Consider the following 21481-nt stretch of genomic DNA (forward strand, 5'->3'; position numbering starts at 1 on the left):
TCTGTAGCCATTTGACGTTCATTCTCGGCTCCTCTCCACTGAGAACTGCAAGCTCTAGCCAGCAACCTGAGACATTTCAACTTAAGGGACCTCTGCCTGAAGCCTAGGACTCAAAACTGGCTTTCAGTCCCACACCTCTGGCCAGTATTCCTTAGCTTTGCAGAGAACAAAGGCAGACTATCTCATTGCTATAGCAACATTAACCAAAATAAACCATCTGCTGGAAAAGCTCCCAGGCACTACATGCAAGATTTGTCTTCCATTATTACCAATGCATATGAGATTGTGGTATGTTCACATGGATAAAATACAATTCATACAATAAAAACCTCATTCCATTTATGTGCCGTTTCAAATGATGGAGCTTCACCCAGCATTTGCTGGCAGCAGACCAGGGCTGTAGTCTCTGGCTTGCTGCTGAGACACCCTTTGAAGTGTTACAGGCTGAAAGGTGAAGGGCCAGCTGGACAGTGGATGGTGAAGCATCATTCCTTCCTTCTGACTGTTCCTCATTCCATATCCCTGACTAAAATTCCCCCTGAGTTAACAATACACATCAGTGTGACAAGTTACATGTCTGGGTCCACTCCATCTAGGCCTGAAACGTAACCTGCTCATATCATCTATTTTGCTCATATTTGGTGAAAGCAGTGAAAGCACACACACAAAAGAAAAGGGTTTCTGTGAAATAAGGAGAAACACGCCCCCATTTCCCCATCATTAACACCCAGGCCCTTTTGTCAGTCTCAGAGCCCTTTTGTCAGCCCCACACCATCACATGAATACCAGGATAAGGAAGATCACAGAGGGAATCTGGAAGCAGACTCATCTGTGCAGCTGCTGGCAAGCAGAAACCTGCCCTCTGTGCATCAGTGCTATGGCTGGGCCAGGCTGCAGCTGTGACCTTGTTCAGCCTCAACAAGTGCAGAGGTGTGCATAGATCCCGATGATTGTACAGAGGAGCAGTCAATCAAGCTCTGCTGGACAAAGATGCACAACTTGAGTCTAGTTTTTAACATATGGAGAGAGAAAAAGATGTTAGGCTTCCTTTTTGTTTTGTTTTAAGCAGCAAGTTTTCTTTTAAGAGTTTTTAATATATTTATTTGAAAACAAGGTTTTGTGAAAGAGTACACTAAATAGCATATATCTGTTCTTCAGCCATAAAACACAGACTATCAGCTTTAGCTCAGCACAGATTGGGGCTGCATGCACTGAACATCAGATCTCAATAGGAAGGTCTTCATGCCTGTCTTTCTGATACCAAGCATAGTGTCTTCTTTAGATGACATGACCCTGGAGGAGGGAGAGAGAGAAACCAGAAAATCAAATGTATTTAACTAAGCCTTCTTATGGTTGGCCTCACACACTCACCCAAGCCTGTCACTGACACAACATTTATAGTTCTCAGCAAGGAGTTTGTTTTCCTGCCCATCCACCAATTCAAGTGCATAATCTCTGCTCCTGGGAGCCCTGAGACATGCCAGCCCATATTTGGAAATAAAGCAACTGGATTTCTGCCTCTCAGTGAGAAACTTGCACATCCATTCAGGCACTCTAACCAAAGAATCAAGGAACCATTTATTTCCTGAAACGTATCTACTGCTATCATTATGTTGGGCTCATAGAGCATCACAGAGCCCATGACTGAAGTCTGCTAAGAACTGCTGGGAAGACAAAGCAACTCCAGGAAGCAGAACAGTAGTTCTGTTTTGACAAATTCTGGCACCCTGAGGTCAAGTAGATAGCAGCTTTGTTATGTAAACTACTTGCCCCTCTTTCGGGACCATCTTTGAGGAGCTGACTAGCCCCTGTGACCCCTGCACTGCACTCTGCCCAGCCAGGCTCTACTCAAAAGAGTAGTTAAGCCTGCCAGATTAGAGAGCAGATCCAGTACAACTGGGTCAGGCCTGACCCAAAAGAGTGAACTTGTGGACTTCTAAGCTGCCAAACTTTTAAAATTAGGACAGAGCATGTTTCTAAATCTGACACAGAAGCTGTCAAAGAGCTAAACCAAGAGTGCTGAGTACTGGTAACTGCTAGAGCTGGTACAAAGAGGCTTTTCCTTCATTTGGATTAAAAAAGGTTACTCTGCACAGTACACTGTACCTCAGGTCTTAATCATCAATGTACTCAAAGGGCTCTGGTGGTTCAGGTTCTTGCTCCTCTTCCTCAATCTTTGGACCATGAGCTGCCACGGGTTCAACCAGCTCCTCCATATCTTCACTGGTATCCTTCAAGATGATGATGCCTCCAATGGAAAGCTGCAAGACAAGTGCCATGAGCATTTAGAGCTGCTTGCCTCTGCCTCATGATGGAGTGTTTGTGACCACAGAGTCTATCCTAGGCCATATGAGACTCCTGAGCAGGAATGAGTTTCAGAAAGCAAAGCATCTGACACTCATCTGGATCTCTGCTTGGTAAGGGCATGGAACAGGCAGAGTCTATCCAGGCTACTTTTTATTCTGTCTCAGTTCAATGGAAAGTGACATCTGGATTCACAACTTTACCCCATTCCCAGTCTGGGGCTTTCCACATGAAAACTAATTGAAGTGTAATTGCTTTATGAGGCTCATCTTTTCAGATTTACAATGCTTAGTGAAGCCTCTCTGTGTAGCTGCCTCCAGGAGATTCTCTGAAACGGAGACTAATCTGATCACCAGCTTCCACAAAGTGAGGAATCCTATTAGCAGAACCCCACAAAAACAAAGGGGAATTAATTACAAAGATCACAACCAAACATCTTGGCAGGCTGAAGCACCTCTGGGAATGAAGCACAAGGCACAGTGCTGTGTCACGCCTGGCTGGGATCAGGGCTTTGGCCACAGCAGGATTTCAGGCTATAAACAGCATTTCAAAGAGGTCTTTTACTCTGGCATTCGCCAAAGCAGAGCAAAGGTCCAAAACGGCTCCATTCCAAGAGGCTCCTTGGTTACACACCCTAATCCCAGCAAAAACTGCACTGTTCTGTTCTCTTCAAAACCTATTTATGGGGCTTTAAGGCAGGAAACTGAACTCCCTCACCAAGGACTCTGCTTCTTTTGAAACTGAAGCAAACAGCTGTGTATGTCCACATTTCAGTGAGTGGACACTTACTGGAACACACAGCAGACCTTCCCTATCCAAAAAGCAGTTGGGTCACCTAGTTTTAAAGGGTAGTAACTAAAAAACCCTTCCACTGCTTTGCTAAAGGAGTTTCAAAAGGGAACAGTGCACAGAGAATTCCAATGTGCTGATGGAATTCCAGGAAATCCATTTATTAAAAAAAACATAACTATTTTCCAGGAAAAAGTATTACTACTACTGAACACCATTTTCCCATGCGTAATCCTGGAAATGGGGTTAAGTCAAGCATGCTATTTCTTGAACAAAAATAAAGGACAGAAGACTTTGACTCAGGAGATTTACAGTTCAGGAGCCAGCTTATCAGATTTGCAACATATCTGACCATCTCAGAGAAGTTAGTTACCCCCTGGGCTGAGTGCTAAAAGACCTTTTCATTCTCCATCTGACAATCACATGGTCTCTTTTCTCTATGTTTACAGGAGCTGAAGGAACTTTTCTATCAATAGGAAATATTTTCAATGAAAAAACCCCTCCATTTAGGTATAAATCCCACTGCAGGGTAATAAAGCTGCAGCACAAATCCTAGTGTATTTCACTGCTTTGACACTGAACCTGTACAACTTCTCAGCCTATTTCAAAGATCATGGCTCGGTCTTTATGTTCCCAGCAATGTCATCAATACATAGAGTATGTCTGATTGGTTTTCATGCTGCACATTTGACACAGGTACAAGAAGAAAGAAAAATAAAGCAGCATTAGCATGGTGAAAAGGTTTGCAGCAGCTCTGACTTTTGCCCAACTAGAACTGCATGTGATCATTTGCAGAGAGGGACATTAAAAAAGGAAATATGACAACAGCGAAGCGGCAAATCTCTGAAACACATTCCAGTACTGCACCAGCTGTGAGTTCTCATGTACCACCGAACTTCTGGGCCTTACACACAAGCCCAGCACTGGGAACACTCTGTCAAGCATATGAACAAGGAAAGTAACCCTTACTGGTTTGAAAGGCTGGTACCGGCAGCTCTCTGTCATAGTGAGAACTTTGAGCTGAGCAGGCATGACTCTGGCTGGGTTGTCCAAAAGCTGGAAGTTGGGTTCAGGCTCTTTTTTCTTTTCTTTTTCATCCTTCTTTTCATTCTCATCCTGTGGAGGGAGAAGATCAACATGATTTTAGCAGTAACCTCTAACCTTTCACAGTTCAGCAGGGTAAGGTACAGTCAGGCAGCAATTCCAAAGCGTGGTGAGAAACCATTCTTTTCCTGAGGAACATGCTAATATTTATCTATCAGCTGGCAGAGAAAATGCCAGCGTGGATCTAAGTGCTCTTGACAAGGCAATGCCTCACTCTCAGCTGCAGATGAAAGCAAGTTCAGCAAGAAGTAGCAGTGGAACAGTTTAACCTCTTTTCCTTTCTCCCACCTTTTCTGTAAACTCACCACTTTTTGTCACAATTGAAGATTCTTCAATAACATCACTGAGCATATGAAAATTGCCAAAAGCTGCCCTTGTATTTTTGCAGCTATAAATCTGTCACTGACATTTCACGCTACTGGTAGTGACAGCACTTTACCCAAAATGACTCGACCTCAGCAACTTGCTAGGGAATTACAGTGACTCCTCCCTTACCCAATGACTCAGCAGCTAGAGGTGAAAAGCAGAAGGAAAAAAAAAAAACAGTATCCTTTACATACTTAAAAAGTGGGTCATTTTTTCCCCTCTTTCTCAGAAACATTTGAGCAACAAACAAAAAAAAAAAGCAGAAAAGGTGGGAACAACCAATAGAAAACTATCACTGAATAGGAACATCACTGAATGCATGGCACATCCTGTAACAGCAGACAGGACTTTTCTCTGGCACAGCAGCTGCTCATTGCTGTGCAGGTCCCTTGGAAGCTATGGATTACTAGTCATGTAACAGACATGAGAGGAAAACAGGAAAGCAATGATATCTCTAAAACATTAAGAAAATGGCAAAACACTCAATTCAAACACAGCAGGTGGCAGCAAGCTCCCTGTTTACTATCCTTATTTTTCTGCTCAATTCAGCCAAGGAAACTTTTCAAAAATCTGGACACACACATGGACACAACATGTGAACCCCTTCTAACATATTGCTTCTTCTCAACACCTGCAATTAAATGTAGGTTCTAGCAATTTTAGAAGAAATATTCATCTGTTCAGCACATTTTGCTTCCTACATAGAACTGTAAGAATGATTCAAAGAAAAGGCAATGTTTGGTGACAAGGAAATTTGACAAAGGAGAAGAAACCCAAAACCCAGAGATTATACCTTGCATGCATGAGATGATTAATTTTCTGGGCCAGATGCATGACATTCAGTGCCTACAATGTGACAACACCTATGTAGGTCTAGGAAGGTTATTTTACACATAGACCTGTGATCTTATGCCGCATGTGTGGGGTTTGTCAGACTAAAATTTAAATTAAAGAGGCCAGAAGGGGAAGTACCTGGCAGGGCTGGTTGACAGTGTGACTGAACATGAGGCAGCATGTGCTCAGGTGGCTAGGAAAGTCAGTGGCATTGTGGGTTGTGCCAGCAGTGCTGTGGACAGCAGGACCAGGGCAGTGACTGTCCCCTGTACTTGGGACTGGTGAGGTCACACCTTGAACCCTGTGTTCAGTTTTGGGCCCCTCACTACAAGACAGACATTGAGGTGCTGGAGCATGTCCAGAAAAGGACAACAGAACTGGAGCATGAGACCTGTGAGGAGCAGCTGAAGGGGCTGAGCCTGGAGAAAAGAAGGCTCAATGGGGACCTTATCACTCTCTACAACTCCCTGACAGGGGCGTGGAAATAAATGGGGTAATTTTGCCCGCTAACAAGACACAGGACAAGAGGAAATGACCTCAGGTTGTGCCAGGGGAGCGCTAGGTTGGATATTAGAAAACTTTTCTTCTTCAAAAAGATTGTCAAGCACTTGGGCTACCCAGGGGAGTGATGGAGTCACCATCTTTGGTGGTATTTAAAAGATGTGTTGATGTGGCACTCAGGGACACAGAGTGGTGGTAACCTTGGCATTGCTGGGCTTAAGTTGGGCTTAAAGGTCTTTCAAACAAAGAATTCTGTGGGTCCACAATACACTTTCAGCTTACAGTTGTTCTTGGTATATTTGCATTTATGAACAGGGCACAAAACAAAGGATCTTTTGTGTACTGCAAGAATTTTAGCTGTCATATGTTTTCCAAATTACAGCAACCACCAAAAATTCATTTCTCCATTACTCAGCTTGCTCCAGGATGACACATTATTCACAGATGAGGATGACAACTTCCAGTGTCAGGTCTATGAGCTGAAAGAAATCATCAGAGGACCAAAGCAATCACCATAACTACTGAGCAGCATATGGAACCTGTGCTCAAACCTCAGCTGGTTCTGAGCTGGGTGTGGATAAATGTTTGGCATTTTGATAGATGGGCAAAGCACATAAGAGGCTGCTGCCAAAAAGGTGAACATTTCAGAACAGGAGGTTAAGCATGTGCAAAATCAAAAACTTTAAACTCCTCAGTGCTCTCAAGGTGAATCAGACACTATCAAGCAACTGCTACAACACTTCTTTTTAAAAGGTCAGAGGTCCCAAGGATGTGAAATTACTAAAACTTTTTCTGCATTAGTAAGAAAATTTCATGGATAAGAGATAAAATTCCTCTGAGTCTAAAACAAGCAGGTAATGAAATAATACTCATAAGGTTGATGCAGTTAAAGGCACATAAACCTGTCAAAACAAGTTTTTGCCATTAAGGAAGTCAGTTTCTTACCAACACTGAGGAAGATCTATTTCTCAGAAATAACAGATTCACAATTAATAGCACCTCTTGCTTTTAACAGTGCACACACAGAGTAAAGGTGCAAACCAGTGTCTGCAGCAATGTGTGTCAGTGTTGCTCATAACACAGGTGGCAAGAGGACAGAGATAAGTGGGTGCCAACTTTCATGACACACCTTTCACATTTATAAGGGTGAGGGGGTAAGAAGACACTTAAGTTTGAATGTGTGCACCCACCACTTCCATCTTTTCCTCTTCCTTCTTCTCTTTCTCCTTTTCCTTTTCCTTCTTCTTGGCTTTTGCAGTGATGGACAGCACAGCAGTGGAAACCTGGATATGGCAACAGATGAGGCATTCAGTGTGACCCAACACTGTGTACTGAGTTTCAGTGCCCCAGGCTGAAGTCTTTTGGGAACAAATGGCAGCAGCTTTCTGAGAGGGTCAGGGAACAACAGCATTTGCCACATTGTTGTTGAGAATAAATGTGGGCTTTTGGCACATTTTAACTTTTGGCCAGGGAAGTTTAAAGAGAAAAGATTAGTCCAATTCACATCCTATTCAAAGGCAAGAAAACAGCTATAAGCAGTGAGCTTTGCTTTCATCAGAGTTAATTTCTGGATTCCTCGGTGGCTTGGAAATCTGTCCTGTCCAGCATTCAATTCTGGTAAAATGTTTTACAGTTTTCACACCATGTCATTCATCAGCATGACATGCTTGAGGTCCCCACTGCTGCAATTGCTCCCTAAGGGCTGCTCTGCCCGCTGCTGTGCTCTGCTCAACAGCTTTTACCATCCTGTGCCAGCAGACAAATTGCTTCCACTATTGTTCCACTTGTGACCCCACAGGTCTCATCTTCTCCTTTTCAATATCGAGATATTCTCAGTGCCACACTTACCTTTTTGCAATCCATGGAGCTGACAGCTATTATTCTAGCACATGGGCCCACTGCTCCTTCCATATAGGAGTATTTGAGAAGTGTCCCACTTAATATTCTCAACAGTTGCACTGGAGCAGCGTTTTGGAGCTCAAGTGACAGAAAAGGACCCTGCTCTGCTGAGTGCTGCACATACAAGTCAGTAGGGCATGGAAAGCAGGGTTTTTATTCAATATTTCTGCCTGACCACTTCAGACAAGAATGGCTGCAGCAATTCAGTGGCAAAGCACTTGTATGCCACAATCAGCAACAGTCCCAGGCACAGCAGGAAAATTTACCTAGAATTCTCTTTCAGAGACTACAGCACCTGCCAATTTTTCCTTTGTTCTTTAGATTCTCTAGTAGTACCACCAAAGTCAATGTTTGTACTAGGAGGGAGAAGGGGTCAGTCTTTACACAGAAAGCCAGCTCAAATACCTTTTCTTTCTCCTTTTCCTTTGGTACCTCAAGAGGCGGGGGGTAGGCAAATGTGGACGGCTTACAGTTGGACTTGTACTGGACTTTTGGCATCTAAGACAAAGAGTTTAAAACAATGTTAGAAACTAGAAAAAGCAGGGGAAAAATCCACAGCAGAATAATTACTTTAGCTTCATTTTCCTTCCAGCAGAGACAAACACAGATCCTCTAAAGAATACAAGCTTCCCCTTCTCCCTCTCCGGAAGCTGAGAAACTGTTATCAGTGGCAGCGGTTCAACTAGAACAATGTTATTTAATTATTCTATAATTTGACTCTGGCAGGCTCTCCTAGCCCTCTCCATACACTCCATCCTATTCACACCATGCTTTGTTTTCTTTGCTTCAAAGCTTTTGTGGTTTTGATGTTGTTGCTGTGTTTGTGTGTATTAACACAAAATTGGTTTAAGATCTAAGTGAAGATCTGCTCTGTCAATGCACGCGAGGGCAGAGCAAGCACTGACATTCCCTTCCTGCCAAAGGACTCTACATTTGGGGCTGAGTTACCAGTGTCACACATTCCCTTACTCTTGGCTACTCAAGTAAGGGTAGAAAGCATCTTTTGATATCCAATCCAAATTGTTAAACACTCCCTGCTGCCACATCCAGAAGCCTTTTTGTGGAAATTCCTAGCTTAGTTCTTCAGCAGAGGAGACCCAGCATGGTACACAGCTTACAGGGGCTGTACCACAGCTGATAGCTGCAAGAACAGATGCACAAGAAAAGTGCTGTACCCATGGCTGCTCAGTTTAATGTTTACTCCCCAAGGAATCCAAACAAATCCTCTTTTCCCACTGCTAGCTTTCCTAGGGGAGAATATCACATAATTTATCTGGGAGACCAGGAAGGCAACACTTTTTTAAAAAATAGCCCTGACCTTTAAGGGTGATAATGGGGTGACCTCTGCCCAAATACTCTAAATACAGTTTCTTTCTTTTTAAGCTACTTTGAAGTAAAGAGGTCAGTGTCTGCTCTCTACATTTTTCTTGTTCTCATTCCCATCACCAGCTCTGCACTTTAAGCCTGTTTTTCAGATTTCTTCCAGTTAGTACCTTTTCTGGCACAAACAAGTTGGAAACATGCAAAGAAAACCAACGAATCTATGAATACAGCTTGCAGAGCACTCAAATATTCCAAGAAACTTTTCAGTCTCTTCTCTGGTCTTGTTACGTACCTTAAGATCCTTGTTAAGGCCAATGACACAGGTTGGGGTGAATGCCAGTGACAAAAAGTGTGACAGAGGGAACCAGAACCAAAACTGGGTAAAGACCAAAACCCCCACCACGGAAGGCATGTGAGTGTGTCCTGTCCTCGACTGCAGTGAAATGGTTACGTTATGGCCTCCTGTAAGGAATCATGAAAGTCAGTGAATTATTCATTCCTGGGTACTTCACAAAGACACCTGAGCAATAAATCTCAAACAGTTGCTGTCAAAGGGCTGCACAAGGCAAGCCAGGCCACAGTAGTGCCAGTTTCCTCCTCTGGAACACACCTCTCTCCTTTACTGTGAGCTCAGCCTACTCAGTAAAACAGATGTACAGCACAGCAACCACACTGCTCTACAGTACCCAAACACTATTGGGAAATACAGCCCTTCCTTCATGCTCATTTTGCCAGGATACAGGTTAGACAAAAGTACAGGCAGTCAGAGGGAGAGAAAAAAGCAAACTTTTGCCATAAACAAATTTAAAGCATGGCATATAAATGATCCCCATGACAAGGCTTGGAAGGAGCACAGTACATATACAGCAGAGCATATAGAAACTTTTCTTTCTGACTATTTCTGCCTCCCTGAACTATCATTCATTCAGAAGAAGTATGCTTAGATTTTTATCCTACACCATCTTAGTAGAAAAAAAAATGTAAACAGCAGCAACTTCAGAAGTTGTTTCTAGACGTTATCAATCTAAGCTGCACAGAGACATGCTCCTGCAGCCTTTGCAGCAAAATTACATCTCTGCCAGACAACCAAGTCTTAGATTTGTACTTGCAAAGCAGAGACCCAAATAACTCATATGTTGATGTAGTGCAGAAACATCCAGCTAGAAACAAAATTGAGAGACTGGACTTGCAGACAGTGTGAGAAAGTGTTAATCTGATCTTCTGTCTACCGATGAACACAGTGCGCTGAGTTGAAGAGGGCACCAGGCAAGTCCATTACCGCTGACAAGACCCAGTGCAGGGAGGTTAACTTTGTTAAAATACAAACATCCACTCCTTGCAAAGTCAAGCCACTCTGTAGCTGAAAATCCCAAACTGGAGTAGCTTTGCCCAGCCTTGCATGAACAGCCACCTCAGCAGGGCCAGACAGCAATGGAGGTGTCTGAGTTTTAAAGACAAACAGTTTTGCTGCCAAAACTAATGAAAACCCTGACTGAAGCAATATTGTCATCTTGGGTATTGTGAAGGTTAGTCCCAAGAGAGGCAGTGGAAGGTGGGATATTTTGATGCCCTCCTGTAAGGATGCTCTGCCTACATTCTATCTCCTTCCTCTTCCTTTCGTGGTAGTAATAGATCTCCTGCTGTTTGACAGGAAAACTTCCTGCTACATCTTTGAAGAAAGACAAAGATATGGTCTTGTGTTTTTCTAGTGCTAGGTCTGCTCTGCTGCTTCTTATTTTCTCTGATAGCAATCTCTTGCCCTTTCACCTGAATTCGCCACAGCACTTTGGAGGGACTGTCTGAGGTCTTGTGCTATTCTTAAACATGTTGAGCACTACACACTCAAATTTCTGGTCTTCTTCCCCATCTTCACTTTGAACTTTATTTTACTGCAGCATTGTATAAAGACTAGGTCCTGGTTATCAGCAGATATTCTGAATCAAGCAGCCCCCAGTGAATGTTGCACAAGCAGCTTAATTGGACTTTATCAAACTTTTGCACTTTAATTTTCAGATTTTTAACCTATAATTCAGATAAAACCTACAATTATCCAATCTCTGGAATTTCCTGGATGAGCAACAGATTCAATATTCAAAAGATGCTGCTACGCTATTTTTTTCTGCTGTTTTATACCCACTAACAGTCCACCCTCACTCCCAGGATTTTGGAGGGTGCAGGAAAGGTGGGGAGACATAATACTGCACAATTGTGATTTATCTTCATGAATAAATAGCAACCCTGACTGCCTGGAAGGGAACACATTCCAGATCTTTGGCTAGATGAATAAAAGCTGTGACATGATGCCTGGAAAAAAAATTTCAAAAAACACTGAAGAAAAAAATTGAGGGATCCTTGGGTAGTACTATAAGGTCCATCTCCCCAAATTCACACTGCCACTGGGGCAAGGGGGTTTTGGGGAAAATTCCCAAACACTAAGTTAAATTTAGTGTCTATTTCTTTCTTACTTTATTAAAGTCAAAATGTTGCTTCTGGGGCTTATCAACTAGTCATTGACCAAATTCTTCATTTCCACTTCAGTGCTCCCAAGGTACCCCACTCCTTCAATTAAACTACCAGCCCAAATGGCTGCCTAATTGTCGGAGCAGAAATCCCACCCCCAGCGCATCATTTCCCAGTTCTACACTGAAAATCTTGCACTTCTAATCAAACCTTGTCATTGGAAGAGAATTGGACTTTTCTCCTCATTCCACAAAAAAAGACACAACAAAAAACTAAATTCAACTGCCCTAATTGTGGCAGATAACACAAAGAACCTTTTCTTCCTGGTAGTGATAATTAAATTCTGTAAATCATTGTATAGGAAGGATAAAAAGAATTTGTTCTTTTAGGAGGCTCTAACAAAAGTGGCAATAGGTTAAGAAAAGCAGTTCACAGCCTTCCCTGAGTCTCTTAGCAAGAAAAAAATGAGGTTAAAGTTGGCACAAATTCCCATAAAGCTTATTAGAACAGGGCATTTTTGGTTTCCAAATTATTATACAATACATGGGTGACACAGGAAGCAAATAAGATTTTTAGTTGTATTTTTATGATTTAATCTTAAGGGTCAGAATTCAAACCAGGTCTGTACTACGCAGAGAAAAATCCCAGAAAAATCCCAGCTAGTCTCTGGCTTCCCAGCAACTGAGTATGACAAAAATTATTCTAAGTGTGAGTGACCAAAATTATTCTAAGAGTCTTGTGCCAAGAACATAGCTCAGTCTGAGCTCCAGGAGGGGCACCCAGGAGGCACGAAGGTGGTGCCTGTTACTGAGCAGGCCTGGTCATCTGTGACAGCAGCCTGACAGTCACATGGCCACCGGGAAAGCTTTTTAAACCTGCTTCTACGCAGAGAGGTGCAGGCAGCACTACGCTCTTCTCCCCCACCACAGCCTGGAGATGCAGAGATTTCACACAGACACTGCACCCACACTGCAAGCAGCTGTGCCTGGGCCACAGCAGAGACAAATTCTGAGGCTCCTTTCCTTATGGACTTCAGGACTAATCTTGATCTCAAGAGTACAGGAAAAACCAGCTTGTTTCTGCCTGTTATAGGGGATAAGGGGGTGCACAGCAAGAGAAGGGCTCAGCACAGGAAACCAGACGGGAGAAACTGTGTTTGGAAACTTGCAAAGGAGGTGCCACTGACAGACACAGCACTGTACAAGTGTTACCTCAGCAGAAGGGAAAATTCAAAACATTGTCTGCCCTCTTTGCTTACAGAAACCTTCCCTAATGGGCCCTGCAACTCAGCCCTTGTGAAACGCTGATGGCTTTAAAGAAACCTATTCCTGACTCAATATTTAGTCACTAACATTCATGAAATGATGTTTTCTTTGCTAGAAAAAGATAGCAGTAGTCTGTAACTGGGTCTGCTGAAAAAACACTGATGCAGTTAACTGTGCTTCCTCCTTTGTGCAACCTCTTTTAATAATCGTGACCGTAGAAAAAATTATTTATTAAAGACATGTATATATCATTATAGATATAATTTTAAAAACTGGTTATGTTAGAAAAAGAAAAATATAAGGACTAGATATCACATGATTTCCAAATTTCTGGAGCAGGTTTAGAAAAATAACGAAGCAACCTATCATGCTATAATAAATCAACATTCAGGATAACAAAACAGACTTAGAGAAAAAAATACTGTATTTGTCTTCTGGACATGAATTCTGCCCCAATGACTGTGCTGAGTCTGTCCTAATAGAAACATGCTGATAGAAGCTGAAACTACCAAACAGGGTTTATTTCTTTAATTAGCTAAAATTCCTCAAAAACTGAGATTTCTTGCTACTATGACATGACAGGCATAAAACCAGCACCTCATCCCCCAAATGAAATTTGCTGCTACAGTGTTTGCAACCAAACAAGTTTAAGAAATTTTGGCAGCTTTAAATGTTTAGAGCATTACCTGCATCCAAAATGCCTTGTGCCAGGATTGCTCCAAACTTTGCCATAACATCATCATGCTTATCATTGATCACTTTGGAATAGAGCTGCCTGAACTGGCTGACCTGGTTAAAAATAACAAAAAAGGAAAAAAAAGAGAGATTATAAAACTGCATGAGTCAAATAGTCCAAGTATTCAAGAGAGAACAGTATCCAACAAGATCTAGGGATTTACCATAAATTAATAACTTATGTCTTTTAATATACACAATGGAGCAGCAATATAGCTCAAGTATAATTTTTGTACCTGAAAAAGCAGACCAGAAAACCCTGGTCTGCAATGCAGTCAAAACCTGGGAAGCCGCATCACACCCACAGCATGTCTGGAAGAATATTTCTTATCTCTTTTTAAAATTAATTTTAATCCAGATACTCATGTGACATTTTGTCTTCTTTTCTTTCTCTCTCTTTACATACTAAGCCTTCATTTGACCTTCTCAAAAGCAAAGGAAGTATTTTTGAATAGAATTCTTCCAAATTTCTCCTCACTACTGGTCCACTTTGTTCCTGACATTTCAAATTCTCTGTCTACAGCTGCAGCCACAAAGGAGAGGACAAACTTCTAGCTCAAGGCAGCAGGGCCAGACACTGCCATTAGAGACACTGAGCAGTTCTAGAAATGCAAACACAGTTGAAGTTTCTCAGCATAAAACCTTAATACCAGACAATCCCCAGACATCAGTGACCTTTGCTTAGTGACAAGGGCCCTACAAGGCCAAGCTTCAACACTACCACTAGGAAGGGGCTTTGGCACAGCCTCTGATGTTCCCAGAGCCTAAATGTACCTGGGAAGGAGGCTTAAACACTGACCAAGACATTCAGGACAGCACCCAGCAAACTGCTGGTCCCCATCCATGCAGGACACTCTGAGCTCCAGAGCTGTGCCAAGGGTGGCAGCACAGAGCACCAGGAGCAGCCTTCAGGCATCACTCCTACCACATGTGGCCTGCTTGGGGAATCTCAAAGCTTTGCAGAAAGCTTTCACACCTGTGAAAAAACATCCATTCATACAACTTAGTCAGTGACATGAGAACTGTGCTGAGAATAACATTTTGTTAAACTGGGATTCATCAAGGTAAAAAATAAATATTGAAACAGAATGAAGAGCTGTCTGAGGGGATAAATCACTGCAGGGGTTTCTCAGCAAGGCACAAGATCACATTCTCCTGTAAAACATCAGAACCACGAGGTAATCCTGCAGTCAAGGCAATGCTAGCAGAGCATTTCATGTGAGAATTTTTGACCAGAGGCAGTAAGAAGTTGAGACGAGACCTTTGAGAGATTATATCCAATATCTGGGGTGAAAACAAAAGATGAAGACCATCTCTCCAACCCCTGAGCATTATGCCCAAGAGCTGCAGCACTGCTTGGCAGCCCTGCACACCCAGTGACAGTTCAGATTAAGAACAAGCTTTCTGCAAAAGAGTTTTCAATGCAGGGTAACTCATCATACCACTTAAAACACAGGTGTCCTAAATGAACAGATGCTCTCTAGGTGACATCTTTCCTGCTTTCACTCTTTCAGCCAGTAACCCAGTGACACTACTTTGTCACCTCAGCTCATTCAGCACTGATAGCATCTAACCTGATTAAGCCACTTTGTGATACCAGAAGACATTAACATTCATACATGCAAGTCATGTACTGCTAAACAGGACTGCATTAAAATGACTCTGTTTCACACCAATGGACTCACTACCATGAAGCACCAGAGCAACCAAGCACATTTAAACAGCAGCAAAGCTGAACAAAACAGCAATTCTCTTCAACCTGAAGAGCAGGATGCATTTATTAGAGCTGTCAATGGAAAACAGCAGCTATTTCCATTTTTCTGCCGAAATTCAACAATTTGTGTGCTAATACTAGTTCTCTACTCACCAATTCCTTTTTGCATTATAATGTTTCTAGTTATTAGTCCCCCAAAGAAGGTGATTTTGCAATTATTAGAACGAAGAAAAAGGAGCAACATAAATTATCAGGACAGCCACAGACAGATGTGTGGCAGGCAGATACTGCACGTACAATGCAGGGTTTATTCTGGGTATACAGAATACTCTGCTCTTGCTTCACTCCATTTATGCTTTTTCAAGCTCTCCTGATTTTTATTTATAAAAGCTTACACTGAAGTTTACATGTTCAGTGCAAATGGTTTGCTTCTTATATCTGACCTCTTTGTAAAATGAAAAAACATCTTAGTTTGCATTTGCAGCCTGGAACTGAGCCTCAAAGGCAGCCACACGCAGACCAGGTGAACCAAAGCCTTTGGGTATTATTTGGAACAGACACTGGGAAGCAGAAGTAACATGTGAAACCATTTGTCTGTTGAGCTGAGCAACAGAATTCCAGTGCCTCTGTTTAGAGCACATCATTCCCTTGACTCTGGGCTCAGCTTCTGGGTTTGGAATATTTATGAAAATAGTCAGATGTTACAAAACTCATTTGGTGAACTGTAATCCAGAATTTACACTGTAATCAAATCTTCAGAGAACTAAACCCTGGGTGGAGTGAGAAGATATTCAGCAGAAGTGCTGATGTTCACACTGGCACTCGAAGTCTGACGGAGCAGCCCTTGGAACAGAGGGCAGGAAACCTCACTTGGGAAGGTGAGACAGGGCTAAAAAGGGAAATCATCCCCCTCCCCGGTCATGATGACTGCCCCTGTGAGCACCCCTTCCCTAATACACCTTCCTCAGCTCCTACTCACGTGTACATTAGTCCAGAGCACATGAACAGAACACCCAGGCAACAAGCCCACCAGGAGCCTACCAGCTTTGGCACCAGGAAGGACCCTGTGCAGGGCAGTGAGGTATCAGAGACACTGACAACTGCAAGGTACCAGGACAAAAACTGGGCTGCTCAACCTGAGCAGATCAACTGCCACCTCTCCAGGTGACAGGGACAGGTTACAGCAGATCAGCTGAGAGCAGGCATTCAATGAACAAGCACTGAACAGCTGCAGTAAGAAACAATCCTTATGCCATCTATTATAAAAATACAAAATGTGTAATTCCATCTCAAGAGCATTCCGGGTTCATATAAATTCTGCATACCTGTGCATTGTGAGCCATGGATCACTGCCAGGCCTGGAAAATGCACTTAAGTAAGTGTGCCCTTTCCACAGTTCAAAGTCAATAGTAGCAAAATTGTTCTGTAAAAGGATGAGAGACTACTCTGCTCAGCCTTAGGGACCAGGCAAACCCCAACCAAAGGACTCAGACCACAGGTCTCAACACTCAAACGCATAATAGATCCACATGCTTGTTCAGGCTGTTCCTACAAAGCAAATGTTTCACAGGAATGGGAATTTTGACTGGATCAGGTCCCAGCTGAAAATATTCCTTGCTGCAGGGTAAAGCCTGCTTTGGCAGCTCTGGCAGCAGCAGTTCAAGAAGGTATTAACTTCACATGGAGCTAATGCTCCATCTCTTGGGGGAAGGTGCTGGGGCACTCACCTCCTACAAAATGGAGCAAGATATCATCACCCAGCCATTTCTTAAGCTGTTGAAGCAAAACCTGCCAGAGTTTGTCTAGTAAAGTCCTTTTATCTGCTATTATTTTTCCTTCAAACCACAGCAACAAGCACAACCCAAACTACTGTGTAAGTTTAATATGCTGTGAAACCCACAAGCTTTGTTTCTCCCTTGAAATCTTCAAGCACTTCAAAAATTCTACAGCATTTGGAAATGCTACCAAGAAATTTATTTGGGCAACTTCCAGGAGGAACACTAAAACACAGACCATGACTCATTTCATCTTTCCAACAAAACACACACCCCATTCTGATAATTAGTATTGGCCAAAATGACATGTCACTGAGTTCAAATGAAGCCAAATACAGAACCTTGGAAACAGTGAGGAAACAACAGAGACTTTGAGATATCAGAACGATACAGCACCATTTCCTACCACAAAGGGCTGTCATTTATCAGGCTATTTACCACTTCTCCCTCCAGCAGTCAATATTCATGCACATGAAGCCCAGGAGATGGTCAAGAACAAGATTTTATAAACAGTTAATTACAAGAAACATTGACAGGTGATATGCATGATGCTTCTGGCAAATGCAAGCTCTTAAGAACAAGAGCATAAATAAAGTCTAATAAAATAGGTTTTAAACTGTTTGCCTGTTGTATCTATCTTCTTCAAAAGATGAAGTATGAAGTTATTTTGCATACACTTGCCCTCTTGAAGGCGTGTACAGAAGCATCTCACAGTAGTGGACTTTCATAAAGTAAAGGTGCTACCAGAATATTGCAAAATCATTCTTCACCCTAGCAAGACCTAGCATTTAATGTAAATGGGGGGAGGGGAGAAATCCCAACAGCAATCTGGTCCTGTTTTCTTCACATCTAAAAAACAACAGGCCAATATGATTGAAGGAAGATGGAGAAAAAGGCTATTATGACTGAAGGAGGATGGAGGGAAAGGCTTGACCTTGTTTATTATTTTCTCATTTTGCCAAGATGACTATGCTAACACAAAACCAGGAATTGAATTTACTTGTAGTTTATCTTAAAAACTGCTGGCTTAATTGCCCTGCAGGTTGCAAACGCATAATGAAGTTGTCATTGATTTCTATTATGATGACCTCATCATATCTGTAATTTAGGATTCCATTTCACAAAATAAACTTGTTAATATTTTATATCCAGCACTAATATGGTTCTTAAATCTGTCAAGGGAGCTCAGAAAAAATCATGTTGGTTGCCCACGGAGGAATTATTTCAACTCCAAGGAGACCAAACCACCTTTACTCGACACCTGCTATCCCTTTTTGTCCCTTAAGCAACTTGCAAGTTCAAGGAGTTCATGTAATTACAATTATTTATTTTACAATCTTTTATTTACACACTTTATTTAAATTTAAATTCTTTGAATTATTCATTTAAACAAAGATTGAGCACAACAGAGGAGGATGAACACAAAGGGAAGATCACAATGAAGTTAATTCAAAGGCATACATCTACCCTTTTCTCACAATAAAAATGGCTTTTTTTAAACCAAAATACTTTGATTGTTAAATCTCTGTTTATTCCTGGCATTTCAGCTCTCAAAACTCTGACAGCATTGTATTCCCAAAAGAATTTTAAACTATTTAAGGAAGATTGTTTGCTACCATCTTCACCCCATATGATCAGCAGAAAATTGAAAGTATTTCTTACCCAAAGCTCACTAATAATATGTTAACTAAAAATATATATAAAATCCCAGAAGAGACAAAACTGAGCAGCAATGACAGGAAGCTGCTCAGGCTCTATGACACAGTCTTTATTAAAATCACCATCTCTCACATGCAAAGCATCACCAAGTATTTAGAAGCAGTGAGATGATGATACATAAAATTCAGCTTCTCTCTAGCCCCATCAAGACCATACACCTTCTGAGACACAAAAATCATTACACTCCTCTTCCTAAGGTGCTTATTCAGCAATGCAAATACCCACATCTATCAAGTCAGACCCCTTGGCACACAGTGTCCAGCATGTCACTCAGGAATCTAATCAGCCCAAAATATGTCCTGACAATCCAAAAATGGCTCCTTTTCTGAACTCCACCCTTTCACATCAGAGTTAAGTAATTTCTTTTCAGATTGGCAGAGAGCTCAAAAAAAAAATTTTCCCATGGATAATAAATAACTTAATTGGAAGCATATCCCTCAAAATATTCCTTTTGAGCAAGAAGCAATGATGGTTATAATGAACTTTTGGGGTGTTTATAAAAAGCAAAATTTGTATATTCCGTGTTTAGCTCCTGAATTGGCAGAATATTTCAGTTATTATTATTTTTTAATCTGGAGTTTTGTTTTTGTTTTGTTGGGTTGTTTTTTTGTTTTTGTTTTTGTTTTAATATCTGTAGTGTTTCTGTGACTAGACAATAAATTGCCTTCTGTATCTCTAACAGGTAACAATTTAGCATCAAGCTGTTTCAGTTTCTGACCCCATTTTTAAACAAGCCACTGACTCTCAAACTGTACATCTCATCCTGTATTTGCTGGCCAACCATTTTAACCACCCTTTTATCAAGCAGAAGTATCACACATGACTTGGAAGTCAAGGTTTCCAGGCCTCTTGGGAAAATAGATCTGCCTTATTACACACCTCAAATAATCTGTGTTTTCACTAGCTATTTTCCTACCCACATTTTTCTTTAGGACAGAATCTTTCACCTATCATCTCAAAAAGTCAGCAGCTCCAACAGGCAGACTCAGCAAGTGATCCAGGATTTAGGATGGCTGACTGATTCAGAACAGACTGCAATTCCCATCCCAACAGCATCAGGGGTGCTTTGCAAACTAAAATGAATCGATTCTCATAATGCCCTTTCATATATAAAAGTATCATCCTTAATCCTTTCTGATGGGAAATTGAGGCACAGGAGATCTATATAATTTGTCCAGTACTAGAGCAACACAGAATGATTAAACCTGATCTCCTATATTGAGGCCTGGCATTCCAATCACCTGACCAAGGAACAAACAATAAAAACAACAACTAATTTCTTTCCACAGAGAGATAATTGATCTTCACATTACAGAAACTTTGTATCTTGTAAGACAAGGGGATCCAACAGAAGTCTAGTGCTCTCCACTGACTTATTCAAGTGAATTACTATTCTTGGCTTATTCACTTGAACTACAATTCTAATAATATAAACAACATTCCCAGATTCTGCTCAGTGAAAACTAACATTTTTCTTTCTATTTTTTTTTAAACGATTCGAAGGAACAAACTGTCTGCCAGCAAATTCATGTTCCGTGACTTAGAAATACCCAAACACCTGCATTTGTAGATTTTCTTTCCTGGCTTTTCCAAGTAAAATCTTCCACTGCACAGAGGCTTTTTTCCTTCTTCTCATCCAAACGCAGTAAAAAAGTGTCTGTTTTTATCAGTTCAATTTCTAAAATGATATCAATAAAAGCAACCAATATGCAGGAGATGAGTAGCAAATACCAGCTACTGCTCTGCCTCAACACTCACCAGAGCAGGTGAAATGTGGAACCTCAGAGCTTCTCCTAATGTGGACTTTTAGTCTGTACAAATGTTTGCATATCATCACCTGTCACACACTTACAGCGAACCTACTCTTAAAAGCTAAACACAGCATATGCAACCCTTTTCACCTTATGAGCAGAAAACTCCATTAAAATATGGACTATTTGTTATAAACTCACTAAGCCAGTTCTGACAGTTCTGAAGTTGTTTCACCTGAAAAATGTACAATTAACTACAAAGGAAATACTATTCTAACAGGACCTCTCTGCATAGTGACCACATCCAAAACTAAGCTTACTATCATCAAAACCAATATCTTTACAGTCACTTTCCTATCATTACAAGAGACCTTTTAAGAAAGAGCATTTATTCTTGTAGTGCCAGGGTTAGAATGCTGCCATCCATCAGGCATGTTCCCATCATTCAGAGCACATGCTCTGATCCAAGCAGGAGCTTCCCCCTGTACGTTCAGCTCTGGCTCTTTACAAGACATGTGCAGTCTCTTGCCAATGTTTACATGCAGTGCCAAAAGATTTGGCATCCAAGACAGTTTTCCCATCTGAGAGAGTGTAATGTGAGATGTGACACACTACCTTTGGGCAGGTGATCTCAGTCTGCTGGATCATGATAAGGGCAGATGCAATGAGAGCTCCCTGACGCACGTAGTTCACGGGATCATTTGTCATTGGCTCAAGCAAATTGATTGCTTCCTAAAAGAAATGAAGAAATACAGAGTCATAGAGTTAATATAACAATTTTTATAATGCCAGGATTCAATTCTCCCACGGAAGGTTATCACATTGATGCTATCAGATATACTAAAAAAAATGTTTTGCTCGTTCTTGGCAACTGAAGCAGAAATCTGTATTTCTGTATATTTTAATCTAAAAATTGTGAAGAAAAAGAAAATAAACATTAAA

General features: G+C 41.6%; 1 protein-coding gene across 1 annotated transcript in view; it reads right to left on the reverse strand.

Annotated features, from left to right (window-relative positions):
• Nucleotides 1-1081: 1081 nt before the first annotated feature.
• PSMD1 (proteasome 26S subunit, non-ATPase 1) overlaps nt 1082-21481 on the reverse strand; it is a 66807-nt gene continuing 46407 nt past the window's right edge. Inside the window, exons 18-25 of the mRNA XM_083868381.1 lie at nt 21155-21271; nt 13532-13634; nt 9413-9582; nt 8203-8295; nt 7089-7181; nt 4063-4209; nt 2107-2261; nt 1082-1293 (exon numbers count right to left, since the gene is read on the reverse strand). Coding sequence (XP_083724507.1) covers nt 2115-2261; nt 4063-4209; nt 7089-7181; nt 8203-8295; nt 9413-9582; nt 13532-13634; nt 21155-21271 — 870 coding nt within the window. The 3' untranslated portion in view covers nt 1082-1293; nt 2107-2114. The remainder of the gene's footprint in view (nt 1294-2106; nt 2262-4062; nt 4210-7088; nt 7182-8202; nt 8296-9412; nt 9583-13531; nt 13635-21154; nt 21272-21481) is intronic.

Source organism: Zosterops lateralis (genome assembly GCF_965231275.1).
Source record: "Zosterops lateralis genome assembly, chromosome: 10".
In the NCBI taxonomy this organism is placed as follows: Eukaryota; Metazoa; Chordata; class Aves; order Passeriformes; family Zosteropidae; genus Zosterops; species Zosterops lateralis.